At 45.0% G+C, this 16,952-nt stretch overlaps 1 protein-coding gene across 1 annotated transcript in view; it reads left to right on the top strand.

The window, feature by feature from the left end:
• The first annotated feature begins 1,380 nt into the window (after positions 1–1,380).
• The window catches only part of MARCHF10 (membrane associated ring-CH-type finger 10), a 42,293-nt gene continuing 26,721 nt past the window's right edge, over positions 1,381–16,952 (top strand). The window contains exons 1-3 of the mRNA XM_046677079.1: positions 1,381–1,458; positions 6,481–6,586; positions 15,515–15,634. Of these exons, the coding sequence (XP_046533035.1) occupies positions 6,497–6,586; positions 15,515–15,634 (210 nt within the window). The 5' untranslated portion in view covers positions 1,381–1,458; positions 6,481–6,496. The remainder of the gene's footprint in view (positions 1,459–6,480; positions 6,587–15,514; positions 15,635–16,952) is intronic.

Genomic DNA, 16,952 nt, shown 5'->3' with positions numbered 1-16,952 from the left:
GAAATGTTTAGTGTGTAACACATCGTCTCGTCTGGCTGAGGTATGAGTGAAGAAGTGCTGAAGCAGGAAAACCAAGAAAGCAGGCCCTGGGGGAGGGCATAGAGAAAGCCACAGTTAAGAATTTGGACTTCATTCCACAGGGAGCGAGGAACCTTTGAGAGCTTCTTAGCGGGGGACCAGTGACATTAGGCCTATGCAGCTTATAGCAAAGCACAAATGGTGGGGATGGGGTATGGAAGACAGGGGCCCCAGGTGTGGTTAGGAGGCCCTTCTAATAATCCAGTTATGAGGTGATGGAGCCCAAAACTAAGGTGGTGGTAATAAGAATAGAAAGAAGGGTGCGGTGCTGCAGGAGAACGGACGCCAACTGGATTTGGGGGATTGTTGTGAAGAAGACTTCTAAAGCATAGGCGCCCAGGGATTCTGGGCACTGATGAAAGGTCCAAGAATTTCTATCCCCCTTTTCCCCTATTTTCCACCTAATCAAAAATGCCTTAACTTGACATCAGTTGGCCAGTTGAGTGCCTAAATATGCAAAATATATGGAAGCGTCATCTTTGCCTATGAAAACCACAGACAAATAAATCTGGTGGAGAGAGAAGGTGACACTAGACAGGTCTTGATGCCTTCCTTCCAAATCTGTGGGCACGGGTCTAAACCTCTAAGAACCTGCTTCCTTGGGAAAGGCAGGGAAGATTACTGATAACCAGGAGATAACTGGGCTCTGGTCTCGGTTCTGCCACCGACAGGGTGCCTCCCTTAATCATTTATGTCTTCCCTTTTTATGTTGGATCAGACATTTCAGAGGTCCCCTGGACACCTCAAACTCCGGGGCTGCACCGTCTTTCCCTCCTCTGCCCATGTATTGCCTTTAATATTATTTTATTCAATTAAAAATATTTTCCCCTCTTTTTCCAGTCTTATTCTCAATAAAGCACAGCACTGATTGAGGGCAAGAGTGATGGCCTCGGTATCTGGGTCTGGGCTTGGACATCAAGACAAAGCCAATTCGCCTCCTCCTTCAGGATCTCTTCTCCACCCGCCGCCATCACCGCTTTGCCTTCCCGACCGCATCCTGACTGGTTCCCACGGCAACCGGCGGGGCGCCCACCTCAGGGCTCAGGACCTCGCGGCCGCAGCCCCGCCCCGCCCCCACGGCAGCACGCTCCCACGCGGGGAAAGAGGAGGCCGGGTTGCCGAGGAAACGGAGGACGCCAGGCAGCAGTCCCCACCGCCTTCGCCCCTAGGAAGCCCGGCAGCCGCCGCGGAAAGCTGCCTCCGGGTAGGAGGAGGAAGAGGGGCCGGAGGAGGGAGGGGAGAAGCGAGAGGAGGAGGAAGAGGAGCATAAGGACGGCCCCCTAGCGTTTGATGGGCGGCTCCTCCGTCCTGGACCAGCCCGCCTGCCCCGCCCCTCGGCCCCTTTATCCCCTCGCAGGGGAGGAAGGACTGACCCGCAAGGTAAGGGTTCGGCTGGGCCCGACCCGCCCCAGCCGCGCCCGCGACCCAGCGGCCCCTGGTCCTCCGAGGAGGTGGAGGGAGGAGAGGGGGACAACCTCTCCGTTCGACTTCCATGATTCTGGAGGGAAATTGGGCCTGAAGCCTGGTGGCCTGGCCTCTCCCTCTTTGGGCTGGCCACAGCCCCGTTTTCTTCTGCCTCAAGGGGCCAGGTTTGGGGGACTCTGAGATCATTTGCACACTGGCAGCCTCCCCGCACCTACATAACTTCCCCGCAGACTCCCCTGGTCTGCAAGTCCAGGAGAGGTAGACACGGACCATGGCCCCTCTGGCTTCTGAGTGCGAAATTGTTCATCTTGTCATTGCTGAGAGGTATAGCTTGTCAAGCCTGTGACATTACCAGCCACCCACCCAGGTTTCCCAGTTACACACTGAGTCTCTCTCCTGTGGGCTCCATGGTCAGTGTGTGACCACCCATCTCTCTCACAGCTTCACAATAAAACGAAGAGTCACCGCCGAAGAGCTTTTCTTACGAGCCCTTTGCAGCCCCCACCCCTTGGCTTCCTACGCCAAATGGGCTGGAGGAGGGAAACCATGTCCCCGGCGCCCTCTCAAGCCCTGCTCTTTCTCTGGGGTCACAGTATTCTCTCAGTGGTGGAGTGTTCGGAAAATTGGGCCCAAATCACTCATCTTTGTTGCTTATACTCAACACATTTTTCTAAGTTGACTTTAAAACTCGTAAGATTTTTTTAAGGCTAAGATTTAAATAAATCCTGTAATCTTTATCATTACAAATTAATTGCGTAAAAGGATGAACGAGGTCTCCCAAACTCCCTCTTCCAAGCACTCAATTGTGGAAAAGGGGGAATTTATAAACCTGACCGTCAGGTATTAATATAGCCATTTGGATTTTGGTTCAAAGGAATCTTCAGCCTAAAAAGCGGCTTAGATTTACATTTTTCTCTATTGCTGAACCAGTAAAATATTCACTTTAATGATATTTCTAATATGAGGCCATAGTAAGAAAACAGTGAAATAGCTTGATTGTTATTGAAATGGAAGCCCTTCAAATCAATTGTTTTGACAAATGTGGCCATAGATGTATACAGAAAGATGTATACAATATATATGTGATTTTGTTAGAGAACTGAAAGAAATATATTCTGCCATCATATTCTGTTCTCCTTAGTCAGGGAAATTCGCTTTGAATTCATTGGAAAGCTACACCAGAGGGGAATGCATATGTCACAAAGTTCTTAGAATATTCCTCATTGAAATTTCAGATATGTAGAATTTTGAGGCCAAGAAGAATCAGTCACTCCTGCTTTCAGCGAGGCAGGACTCCCCTCTCCCTTCCCCTCGTGCCTTCTGCTCACTTCTCCTTGCCCTCTCCCTCTCCCCATTTAATATAGCTTCTTACGTTGAGTTCTAAAGCACAAATTTGGCACCACATATTATCACCAGAGACTTCAAACAGAGGCGTGCATGACTGTGAGTGGATTTTCATTCAAGAAGCAGTTCAAAGCTGAGAAACAGGAGAATATAGGATGCTATTTGAGAAACCTGTGTCTTGCCCACATTTTATTATCGTTCTCCCCCCTCCACCTGTCTGTATTTGCTGAGGAAAAATTTTGGGTTTCAAATGGCCATCTGGTTGAGTAGGCCCACAAAGCCAAGACCGATGAATCAAGCGTTATCTCGTGTGGATTTATTTCCATACAGTTACTTCTGTTGCTTGTTCATCCTGGTCAGTTTTTCAAACCCGCAGTAAAGCATGAAGTTCAAGTGATACTTCAGAAATGTGGAGAGTGTTTGACTAAACTGTGGTGGTCCACCTGCCATCTCCTTGATCCATCCCTAATAGTCCGCTTCCTCGGCGCCTGTAGTGTTTGTTTAATCACACAAAGTATTGATGGGTTGAAATAAGAAATTACATGTGGCACCATGAAGCTTCTAAATATTCATTTGACGGTAAAGTACCATAATAGAGAGTTTATGGGAGGGTAAAGAGATTTTTGTAGGCAATTTTAAAGTCCTTTATTTGGTAGGTGATTGTGAAGTCAGAGGTAACCTAGCAAGTAATTCAAACAGTGTTATTTCCTACCTATTTAGACAAAGTGATTTCATGCCTCTTGACTAAGAAACCTCTTTAGAATAACACTGCATTAAAGCCAGGATAGATTAGCTGGCTTTTCTATGTCAACTTTGTAACCAAAATGTATCATCCAAGTGGATGCTGGGATGTCCCCCGTTAGTGACCATTAACACATTTTCATTACCAATCCTTATATTCTCTGCCTGATTAATATTCAGACAGGCTTCTCTTTCCAAGTGTAGCAGCAGGGGTTCCTCTTTCTGCCTGTTTTAACACCATCATTTTCTGAAAAGGGTGGGAACATAACTCCATTCTATGTGGATACAAATTCATATAAAAACGTAAAAGTGACCTTTTAAAATATAATCCCATAAAAGACTATAAAAATGTTCAGAGACAAAATTTAGGCTTTGTGTATACCTGGTTTGGGAACTACCTATCGGATTGTAGTTTCAGATTCTGACTCTCAAAGACCAACTTTCTATACTTGGGAGAAAATAGCTTCCGAGGGACCTGCACGAGTTCTCCCTGTGGCTCAGACCTAGACAGTAAACCTCTTGAGATTTCATAGGGACCAGATCAGACACTGGGTCTGCCAATATCCACACAACTGAAAAAAACGAAGAAGGGAAGGAAAGCCGCATGATGTAGACACCTGGGGGCAGGGACGTGTCTATGTCGTCCTGCTGTTTGCCCAGAGCCTAGCACAGCACCTGTCACATGGTAGTCAAAAGACATGTGCAGAAATAAATGAAAGAGCTTCACTGGACAATAAGCAGGAATAGCGTGGGAGCTTTGAGACCTCAGAGATGAGGTCTAGCAGACTATTTTTTTTCGTTGAAGTATAATTGACATACAACATTATATTAGTTTCAGGTGTATGACACAATGATTCGATATTTGTATGTATTGCAAAATGATCCCACAATAAGTCTAGTTAACATCTGTCTAGCAGACTCATTATTAACAGGGCCTTTAATAACTTTGTGAACTTACCGATTTTGGCCACAAATTAGGCCAATCAGAACCAACCTTCTTGAAAGCATTGTCTCTACTTCCTTACCTCTCATTTACACAACCCACTGCAGTCTGTCTTCAGCCCGGCACTCCACTAAATGCTCTCACCAAGGTTATTAATAACCTCCTTGAAACACGCTCTTCTCGGCAGCGGTAAAACTGCACCCACCTGGTTTTCCTCCTGTCTCTCTGGCTTCTTTGCAGTGTTTCTTGTCTGCTACCTGTCCCTCAGTGTTTTGTGCTGGGTCCTCCTCTTTTCAGTACCCATTCTGCCTTCAAATTTAGTCGTCAATGCCAATGATGCCCAAATCTTTATATCCCTAATCAGCTCCAGGGCCCTACATCTAACTGCTTACTTGACATCTCCGTTTGCTGTACCCTAGACACTTCAAACTCCACGTTATTTTCTCACAAACCTGCTGCTCCTTCCTCCTCCCTTCTGAAGGAATGTTGGCACCAAGCAGCTAGCTGCTCCAGCCAGTGACCTGGGCAGCTTCCTCCACACTTCCCTCTCTGGGCCCATCTGTATAATCACCTGCAAGTCCTGACGATTTTCTCTCCTGAGTAACCATGGAATCCTTCATGGTTTGAGTGAGGGCACTAGCATGAGACTCTCTGGGTTCAAATCCCAGCTCTTCCTCTTAGTCGCTCTGTAACCTTAGGCAAGTTACTTAATCCCTTTGAGCCTCAGTTTTCTCATCTGCAGAATAGAGGTATAGCGCCTGCCTCATAGCATGGTCGTGAAGACTCAGTGCCTGAATATGTGTAAATGCTTAGAACAGTGCCTAGCACTTCCCGAGGCTCAGGAAATAGTAGCTGTGATCTCATCTCCCGCCTCCCTCCTCTCCTCTTTCTCCTCCTCCTCCTCCTCTCCACATTTGCTACCCAAGTCTGGTCACCATCTTATCTCATCTAGATTACTGCGGTATGTTCCCAAGGGTCTTTGCACTTCCATTTTTACTCCACCTCCCCTCCCCTCATCTGTTCGTCATGCTACAGCTGGAGAGACCTTTTAAAACCCCAAATCTAATCATTAACTCCCCAAACTGAAACCTCACAATGGCTTTATGTGGGTCTTTGAGTCACGACCTTCAAGGTCCCGCCCACATTCGGGGCCCCGCCTCCTCCCCGGCCCTTCTGGTGCTGTTCTCCCCTTTCTCTGCTCCTGCTGCACTGGCCCCTCCTCTTCCTCATCGGCACCAGCTCCTTCCTGCCCTGAAGCTTCTGCACCTGCTGTCCTTTCTGTCTGAGATGCTCTCTATCCTGCCTAGCTCACTACCTAGCAAACCCAGTGTCCTTTCCTGAGGAAAACCTGGCCTCCCAGACCAGGTTATGCCCTCCCGTCATAACACTCTCTCAAAGAACCCCGTACTTCTCCGCCACGCTTATCACATTAGGCTCACTTGTTCAGTGTTAATCTTCTTCCACCCTGGAATGTAAGTAGCACAAAGGCAGGAGCCATGTTCACATTGCTGACTCTCTACCCCAGTGCCCAGCATTGTGCCTGAGTTGAAACAGGGGTGCAACAGTTATTGAATAAATGACTTTCAGTTCCCAAGGGCTCGTGACTTTGGTCAGTGCTAATTTAGCTAGGTTCTTGGGGGTTTTTTGTCATGTTGTAGAACTGCTTCTGAGTCAGGTGTCTGTTAATCTAAGTCCCTATGAATAACCAGGACAGGATCACTGAAGCCAGCTGATGAATGTGGCTGCATTATTTATGCCTAGAACAGGAGGGCTGAAGGGCATCGACACCGACACAAAGAGTCCTTTCAGCCTGAAAGGAGCATCTGTGCCTTTCAAACAATGGAAATTAGATTAATAAGAGAATAAAAGCAGTTATACTAAATAAATTCAAATATGGCAAAGCCACAAAGAATCATATCACAGCACATTTATTTATCTTTTATATGCAGGTGGGGATTAAGAATCATGTTGCACGAAGCAAGGGACAGGCAGAAGTTCGTCAGTGATGCTCAGTATCTGCGGGACATGCAGCATAAGGTGGACTCTGAATATCAGGTAATTGCAGAAAATGAGAATTATCTTCCACCTTCACTTACAGTATTATGAGAGAATTCAGGACACAGTGTCAGTATAGCATAAGCGGTAATAGTTTTCTAAAATCCAAAACCCACCCCTTATTAGCTCTGCGACCGTGGAAAGGTACTTTATCTCTGAGTCTCAGTTTCCTCATCTGCAGTGGGGAGAATAATAGTACCCACTTCGTGATATTGTCATAAAAGTGAAATGAAATAAGCTTTTAAAAATATTTAGCGCAGAGCTTGGCACACAAGCCTTGTCAACAAATGACATTAGGGCTTGAGTTTGATAAACCAGCTATCAAGAAAAAAGACATTAAGGAGTTAACTAGGTTGCCCCACCACTTATAAAATACCATGCCCTTCTGCTGTCATCCCGCCAGGAGAAAGGTGGTTAGCACATTCTACAATAGCCAGCTATTCGTCACCCTAGTTACAGTGTTTACGTGCAACAACACAACAGACAGGGAGCCGGAGTAGCCGTGATGCAATTACCCGGGGCTGGCAGAGGACAAACTTGCCAGACTGGGTGTGGGATTTGGGGAACAGTTAGAAAGTGTCACTCAGCCCCCTGGCTGGAGGTCAACCCTTGCTAATCAAGGAGGCTTGTCCCCAGCCTCGGCCGAGGATTGAAGAGTGCTCCTTCCCTAAGGACAACACAGAAATGCTGTTATCTGGTTTTTCTCCTTCTTAGCAATTTCAAATATAACCAAACCTCCCAGGTCACCAAGGAAACCAGACCCATCTCAGTAACCTGATTTCACCTTACAGCACAGCTTAGCTCCGGAGCTGGAAATGGAGGCAGCAATTTCCTCCCACAACTTGCCAACCCACCGACAAGACCATAAAATTGAGGGGATTTCTATAAAATGAGAACGTAAACATCCCAACTGGTCACGCTGGGAGTCCCACTACTGTTCACAAAGAGGCCTCTGCCACCCGCCTCATGTTTGGAAATTCTTGTTTGAAATTGGCTCCAGAACAGGCACATAAGATAATCAATCTTATTATTTTATGGTCTGTGCTGAAAAAAATCGCACAACTGTGTGGCTTGGAGCCACTGCGGTTTTAGTTTCTAATCTCAGTTGGGCTTTCAACACTATCTTTATAAATAACAATATTTATTAAGAGCCTACTATGTCCTGAACAAAGTCCCTTCTTTCCTGGAGTTCTTATTCTAGGATTGAGAAACACAAGTAAATAAATATATAAGGTAGTTTCAGTTACTGATGAATATAATGAGTCAAATAAAACAGAGGTGGTGGGGGGTGGGGTGATGCTTCCTTACACAGGCAGGGAAGCCTCTTTGAGGAAGTAAATTTGGCTGTGGAAGTAAATGATGGGAAAGAACCAGCCAGAGTATCCTGAGCAGAAGGAAAGCTAGTGCAAAGGCCCTGAGGCAGGAACTAACTTGGAACATTGGAGGAAACAAAAGAAGGTCAGAGTGGCTGGAAGACATTGACTAAGGGAGAGTGAGGGACATGATGGGGTAGAAGAGGTAGATAGGGCCAGACCATGCCGAGTCTCTCAGGACGATGCTTGGTGTTTGGAGTTTGTGCTTATCACAATGAGAATTTTGGGGTGATTTTAAGCATGGAAGTGGTATGACCTGATTTACATTTTTTAAAGTTCTCTCTGGGGGCTGACCCCATGGCTGAGAGGTTAGGTTCCCGCGCTCCACTTCGGCGGCCCAGGGTTTCGCTGGTTCGTATCCTGGACACAGACATGGCACCACTGAGGCAGCGTCCCACATGCCACAACTAGAAGGACCCACAACTACAACATACAACTATGTACTGGAGGACTTTGGGAGCAAAAGCAGAAAAAAAAATAAAGTTCTCTCTGGCTGCTGTATGGGGAAAGGACTGAAAGGGGCAAGAGAAGCGCAGAAACACTAGTAAGGAAACTGTGATAAAAATTTAGGAGAGAAACGATAGCCACCTGGCCCAGGGTGGGAGGAGCAGAGGTTGAGAGAAGGGACCCAACCCAGGAAATGGAAAGAGCGCAGACATCTTGCTGATGGATGGAGGGGGGATGCGGGAGAGACGGGAATGAAGGATGACTCACTTCAACATGTTTACTTGTCCGTCAGCTCCCTCTGTTATCATTACTATTTTAAACTTCTCTGCTTTTTTCAAACCTCCAATCCCCATACTTTCAACAAAGAACTTCTCTTCCTGTTTTACACACACATGAAACAAAACAAAGAACCCAAGGTCATCAGGTGGGAAGCCACGTAACTCCTCCCCTTCCATTCCAGGCTACACACCCATGTAGTCCTCAAGTCTCCCTGCTAGTGCCCGCCTGAGCTCTTGGTCCATGGCTCCTCTCTCTCCAGCCCCTCTCCGTCCATGGATCTCCCATCTGTATCTCTGAAATTTCCCTTCTTCTTATTGGCCCAGCCTACAAGCATGCTCAAGTCTCTCCCATACTAAGAACAAAAGAACAAAGCTGTCTGTGGACCACGCGTCCTTTTCTAGCCGCAGCCCTGGCACTTTCCAGTCTCCAGATGTCCCCAAATAATCAGCTACATTTCTATCTCCGCTTCCTCCCCTCTCATTCACTCCCTAACCAGCTACAGCCTGGCTCTCACCTCACTGCCCGTGAAACTGTTTTCACTAAGGCCAGTGGCCACATTCAATGGACACCCTTTTAGCCTTTGTTTTCTGAAGCGTTATCTATATTTGACACTATTACTCCTTTCTTCTTGAAACATTACTCCTTTGGCTTTCTGACATCACATTCTCCTGATTTGCCTTCTGTCTCTCTCACATTCTTCTCCCTGCCCTTTGAATGTTAATTCCTCTCGGTTTCAGTCCTCAATTTTCTTCTAATTCACAAGGTCTTTATGACCCATCTCATCCCCTCCTGTGGTTTTAACTACCACTCATAGAGTAACGGCTTATAATCCTGAGTCTTCACAAGGTGTCAGCATCACACGCACCCCTGCTTGCTGGACATTTCCATCTGGATGTCGCACAGGCACCTCAGATTCAGCACGTCCACGGTTGCGCTCCACGTGTCCATCCCCCTGCCACCCTCCTCTCTGTGCCCTCTCTGATGACAGTGACCTAAGCCTTCCCTGACTCCTTCCTCTCCCTCACCACCCACATCCCACCAGGTACCAAATCCTGCCAGGTATACCTAAAAGCTCATGATCTTGCACCTCCCTTTTTATCCTGTTGCTACCACTCTGGTTCCAACCACCATAGTTTCCCTCCAAGGCTATTGCAATATCCTATAACCAGTCTTCTTGGCTCCAATTTTGCCATCTTTCAGATGGCTTTCTTGAAATCTGTCTAAAATGTGAATTTGACTATGTTGTTGGAATGCACGAAACCCTTTGGTTGTTTCCCCTCATTTAAAGGCGGATCCAAGACCCAAGAACCACGGCAGGTCCAGCCTAAACCTCAACCACTTCTCTGATCTCTTCTTCCCCTTTCTTTCCTCTCTTGACAAGGGTGGTAAAGACCATGGGTTTAATTTAGAACTAAAGGGAACATCTGTACTCCCATGCCACCCTTTTTTAAAAAAACAACTTTATTGAGGTATAATTTACATACCATAAAATTCACCTGACATAAGTGTATAATTTAATGACTTTTAGCAAATTTACCAAATTTGCAGCCATCATCATCATCCAGTTTTAAAACATTTCCATCACTCCAATACCAAAGCATCCTTTTCATACCTCTTTCACGTAGCTTATGAAATTGTATAAAAATTGTCTTTTGTGTGACTTCCTCTCAAACTGGCCCACAGCTTCTTAAGTGTGGGAGTGGAGTCTTGCTCTTCTCTGTTCAACTGAATGCCTTGTCATGGATGGAAGCCAGCATTACCTAACTTGACCACCACCTCTGTTTATGAGACTTAGATCCAGCTGACTTGTAACTATTCCTTAAAGTCACATCCACCCTCACCGAGTATGTTCAAAAACACTCACCACAAGGTCTGCAAAAAATAAATCTGGTTGTCTTTAATATGTGCTGACTATTGGTGAATTAAGCATATAGCAACCCACAGAAACTACTTTGAAGGGAACAGTGACGAGTTAGTTATATTATTTCATCCATCCCTTACCTTGTTCCAGAAAGGATTTAAAGTAGGGGTTTAAGAATCAGTTGCGGGGCCGGCCCCGTGGCCGAGTAGTTGGGTTTGCGCGCTCTGCTTCGGCGGCCCAGGGTTTCGCTGGTCCGAATCCTGGGCGCCGACATGGCACTGCTCACCGGGCCATGCTGAAGTGGCGTCCTGCATACCACAGCTAGAAGGACCCACAACTAAAATATATGCAGCTGTGTACTGGGGGGCTTTGGGGAGAAAAAGAAAAAATGAAAAAATCTTTAAAAAAAAAAAGAATCAGTTGCTTGACTTTAACGACCCCTCAGTAACTTAGTCCATATATGACCTCTGTGGGTTTAGATACTTTACTAAGGTGGACTTTCCATTGGGTGGACGTTGAAACCCTGGGTTGTTAATGAGCTTGACCAGTTACTTGTGGAAATCCCAGCTTTTGCTCACAGTGCAGCAACCTGCTCGGACACCAGGGATTCCCCCATTTCAGGGTGTTCAAATAGTGTAAAACCTAATAACTAGATATGGCTCCCAAATCACATATATTTGCTACATATTCCTTCCTGCGCTTGACTCACCTTTAATGAACTGGCTCAAATTGAAGCCCTTAGAAACTTCCTGTTTACACTATTCCTGCTACATCCTAAAATAACGCTACGGGTTCGTATGCACCAAATTAGCAGGGCCTTTACAGGTCCATGTGCTGGCAGCAGGAGAGGAGGGTTAAACCCACCCTGAGTTATTTTGATGCTACTCCTTTCAGTGGTTGGGTGGGCCCCTTTTGAGAAAACAAGAAATAAACATCTATTTGGCATATTACATGCTATTTCGGAATCTGGTAACTGGTACATAATTATATGCCATCGCAGAATTTGGCTCTGTTTCTTCAAGGGTGTTCATGCTACATTGCTTTTTTTTCTTTCTTTTGGTCAAACGTGTTTATGTAATTTGAGGCAGAATTTAGCCATTAATGTTCACTGGAAAGCTGGAGAGAAAGATTACACTTGCCATTTCAGGATGATTTTCCATAATCTATCAAATGTGTTCAAACAGGTTTCATTTCATGTCACTTATTCTTCCTGATTCTTTTAAGTGCAGATCAAACAGCTGAACACGTCCATATAAACTTATTCAGGACGTGACAGGTGACTATACCAGGTGGTGAGGGCTTAGGAAACATCCACTCAGGGGGTTGAGGGAATGGAGATAATTCAACTTCCCTTCCCATGGGATTCACATCTGAAGAGCGTGTTTCTCTACTCTTCACAGCTAACACAGGAAAATAAACTCATTTGATGGGAATAGCATGTCAAACTGTTTTTATACCTTTGATTTCTTAACCTCTCAAAACTAGTGAACTTTAATAATGTCACTGATGATAATTAAATCCCCAAACTCTGGATTATGCATGTTAGGACAGAGAACAGCAGCGAAAACTAACCAATCGAAGGCAGTGGTAACTCCCACTTCTCAAAATGCTTGTGGGGTTCAAGTAACGGTACCATTGACAGAGGCCATTGTTGATCGTGTAGAGTTGGGTTGTAGCTATAGTTAGAATGTTTTTTATACCAGAATTATTGGGGTAGGAAGTGTTCCTGTGGTATGTGGCTTCTTAAGGCACCAGGAGCCTGGATGATGACAAGAAGGAGGGGACTGATAAGAAATGAAAGAAACTTTGAGCATCCCTGTGGATTCAGAATACTGTAATGCCTGAGAAAAAGCAGTTTACAGAGGGGCCCTGAGTGACTGACAACAGGATCTGCTCAGTTGGCTGTAGGGGTTTAGGACAACGGGCCTAGGAATCAGACTTCTACTTCTGGGGCAGAAAAACAAGGATGAACCGTAGGCCTGGACAGAAAGATTCTTTCTTCTTCCATGACCAAGATCAGAGTCACATTACTTGGCAAAGGCTGACTTTAGAAATAGAAGTAAATCAAGAAATGAGATGGGAAGCAACAATTAAAAGCCTAGTAATGATACTGATGATGGTGATGGTGATGACAGTGAGTACCTCTGCTAAGCATCTTACTAACAGTGCCTCGTGCTCTCCCAACAACCTTGCAGCACAGGGACATGGCTGTCTTAAGATGAGGGGAGTCAGATCATTGAGGTTAGTCAGCTGGCCCGAGGTCACGATGCTAGAAAGTGGCAGAGTGGGGTTTGTCATGTTTACCAGTATTGAGTTACAGTGAGTCACAAAACCCACGTCATCCCCCACAGGCATACGTGCACATTCTGTGTTCTGCCCCCACAGTGGTAGCTTCTGCTCGGAAGGCAGCCTGACTGCATGTGCTGTAGTCAGAAGGATGGGCTTGGGAGGTAGAGAGGCAGGGGTCTGGGGGCAGCAACACTAAGGAGGAGTGAAGGAGGAAGCCCTGAGTCTCCCCAGAAGGGAGCAATAAGAAGTTACCTGAAGCCTTCGATTTCATGACCGCCCTCAGCCAGTTTTGTCACATGAACAGAAACTTATTTATAGCAATCTAGCTCTAGGCACTTGAAACTGAAGGGGAATATTTTTAGAGTTCCAGGGTATGGGGAGCCCCTGGTGATGATGAATTACGAATCCATTCCTCCTCCTCATCCTATGGATTTCACACTCCTCTGCCCCTGTCACTTCGGGAACCCCAAAGTAGAAGTGACATCAGCATCAACAACAGTGAGAACTCATTCACATTTACCAATAAGAAGAAAACTAGCCCCTGGGGGGAGTATGACCAGGTTCTTGCTGTTTCCAGGACTGGAAGCCTGGACTTGGCTCTGTCCTGTGTTCCCTTTCCTCAGCAAAGCTATACCTTGGAGAGGATCCACATTTGATTTACACAGAAAGATTGCTTGGCTGTCTCAAAATAAAAGTCAGAAAGTACCTACCTTGCTACTGGTTTGTTCCCCTGCTTCTCTATGAGAAGAGGCATAAGGAACCAGGGGGAAAAAATTTTTCAACGTTGCAAACCATTCTCTTCCTCCTCCCCTTTTGGTAAAGAAATATTTAAGTCGCATGCATTCTTGGAGAGAATTTTCAAAAAACACTCAGCCCACAAAAATTCTGTTCATCCCACAAAGTCGGCCTGGGTCCTGCGTGCATTTGCTAACTCTGGCTCCTCCACTTCCAGTCCGTCAGCATTTTCTTTTTGCGCCTTTAATGCCAGCAGGTTAGGAGAACACAGACATCTGCCGCTTCAGGAAACACCACGCCCCACCAGGGCTCGTCCCGAACAGGAGCTTGATCAGAAGTCATTGTAAAAGGAACAGAAAAAAAGAGGCCCACTTTTAGTTGAACGTCACTAAGCTTTCCAACTGACTTTCTAAGGGTTTACCTTTGTTTATTATTTGGTGTTTGCTTGTTTGATTTATTCTTTATAGTTACTGTCCAGTATTTTTTGGGTTTTCTTGTTTATGCGTTAAAACAAACACTGCCCGGTACTTATTACAATGGCTTACTGTCTATATGGCATAGTTTTTGAAAATAAGATTAACTGTGGGACAGAAAAAAAAAAAACCCACACCATTTTGGAGTGCTCTCCCTTTCCAAGCAAGGTGGGATGAAACAGCACCTCTCTCCTGGGAATCCAGGACTCCACCTGCTGCAGGTGACCACCTGGCCACTGTGATGAGCCCGGAGGCCAATGCTTCCCCTGCAATTCAGTTGTGAAGCGCACCGTGACTGACTCTGTTCCCAGTGCCAAGTGGGAAATGTTTTCTTAATATCAGGTCATTTCTATTCTTAACCTTGGAGTATATTAGGCTTTCCCCCTGGCGTGAAATTCTGGCAAGTCCTTCTACATCAAGGAAGGAGATGCATTTGCTGACAGAGGGAAAAATGCGAAGGAACCTGTTCTTTCTAATCCCAGCCAGGAAGGGAGAAATTTCAGGTCTCGTTTAGAAACAATATTGTTGATCTTTATGCTGCATTTCCTGAGTATGACAGTGGGTAATTTGGCTCTGGCAGGGCAAAGATGATTCCAATCACTGGATCCATACAAATGCTCTGAGAAGTATAAGTATTTTGGAGTATCTAAAATATCATTTGAAACCCCCACAGCACATGATATCCTTGGGTTTGTTCAGTCTCAATACTGGAGGAGAAATATTTTGATGCTAGATTTTATTTTAAAAAATGGAAAATCATTTTTGTTGGTCATTTTATTTCTATTTTTTGCGTTTGGGGATTGATATTTCCCTCCAAAACAAAAATGCAGTTCAACTAACATTGAATGTTGTAAATGCCAGATGCTGGGGGATTCAAAAGATAAGAGGTGGTCCTTACCCTCGGAGTTCTTACTGATCAGCAGGAGAAACAGGCTCAAAAACAGAACAACTAAATGCAGTAGGAAAACATTGCATGATTCAAGCTCTGTATGTATAAAGGAGTATGAATTCAGCCCAGGGAAGAGTAGTGAGTCAGGAAAACTACAGCGAAGAGATGCTGTGAGCTGGTTTAGATCAGCAAAAGGCATTCCAAGTGGAAGGAACACCATGTGCTAAGCTCTCATGTCTGAGAATTCCTATCCTGTAACTAGGGTGCAATCCTAGGGAATAGAGTGGAGTGGAGGTGAATATGAGGGAGGAGCTATGAAGAGAATGAGAAAGGGCGGAGCAGTGAATACAGTGCATTAGGTACTACCTTTCTATCTAGGCAGTTGTCGGGTAAATCCCTGACAATGTGCCTCTTAGTATTTATTAAAGCGATAACTAACATTTTTGACCTGGCATTTTGGGCAAAGGGAAAACACTGGGAGATGTACACCATGTAGTTTGTGTTCCTCACAATAGGAATTAAGCATCAAGTTACCAAAGCTAGTTGTAGATCTAAGATAAAGAAAGATTTTTTGTTCTCCAGGCTTGTCTGAGACGACAGGAATGCAGGAGAGACTCAAATGAGAAGAAACGGGATCAACCTGGGGGGCAAGAGACAACTTTTGAGAGATCTAGGTTTTCAAGTGGGTCATCTTCCAAACAGGTACTTAGACCTTTGGGAGAGATTATCCTGATGCCGTGTGTGTGTGAGTGTGTGTGTGCGGGGGGAGGGGGTGTGGGTGGGTGGGTGTGTATGTTACTTAGGGAAAAGCTGATGTTGAAGAATCCTAAAGGTCAGGGAAGGGAGCAACGGGGTCAGGAGCTCCCATTCTGGGTACCACGCCGGCCACTCCTCTTTTATGTGACCTTCCCTCTTCACCCTGCTTGGGCCTCACTCTTCTTTCCTATAGTCTAACCCATTGCATTGTTGAGTCTAGTTTTTATTTTAAATGAATAGAGTAAAATGCAGTAATAACTGAATCATATAACTAGCAATTGTTCAAATATTTTGTCTAGGATGATAATAAATAAGACCAATATAATATAGTTCAATGATGATAATCGTATTAGGTACCATTATCTGAGTGCTTACAACATTCCAGCACTATGCTGAGCACTTTATACATATTAGCTTATTTAAGTCTCATAAATCGATACATATTTGCCTCATTTTACAGATGAGAAAACTGAGCCTTAGAAAAGTAACTTTCCCTAAGGTTTCTCAGCCAGCATGTGCTAGAGTGGGATTCCATTCCAGGCAGCCTGACCCCAGAGAGGGTGCTCACTGAGCTAGACAACCATATTTCATGTTTAAGATTTCATCTGCTTAAGAATTTTACTTAACCTGTGTAAGCACCAAATACCACAAGCTGCATTCAACACTGGTTGTTAGCATGGTGAATTGATTTAAGATGAGTAATGTGCCTTTTATGAATTCTTATTTAATATTTCATGCCTGAAATACACTCTCGAGGATGGGTTCTCTCTATGCTATCTGTGGTGTGGATCCCTGAGATAGATCCGGGATACCTGATATCAATCAAGTTCTTCTTGGGATTTCTTCTTTAATCTAGGATGTTCACGCTGCGGTTATTTAATGTTCAAAGGACACCTTAAAACGGCATGATTGATGTTTATGGATGCAGATGTAGCCGTGGGAGAGATCTCCAGTTGCTATTAAGGAACATAAAATCACACGAGAAAATATTTCACCTAGAGTCTGAAGGTGAAAAAGACCATCTTACAATATTGGCAGCACCGAGAACACGTGGCTTCGATCTTTTCCTGTTACTCAAGGACTAAATAGAATGCCTGCTGCTGATTAAACTCAGGGAGTGAGGTTAATCCAAAAATTAAACCTAGTTTGGCCAGAACAACACATTTTTGGCATTAAGATAATTTCTCACATTTTTGCACTTAGAAACAAAAATCAAGGACAGATAAAAAATGTGATGTCATTTCAGTCAAAGAGTAGCATGTAG

Source organism: Equus quagga, chromosome 11, assembly GCF_021613505.1.
Source record: "Equus quagga isolate Etosha38 chromosome 11, UCLA_HA_Equagga_1.0, whole genome shotgun sequence".
NCBI lineage: Eukaryota > Metazoa > Chordata > Mammalia > Perissodactyla > Equidae > Equus > Equus quagga.
Note: the sequence above shows the minus strand (reverse complement) of the source record. Positions and strands in the feature narration are given on the sequence as shown.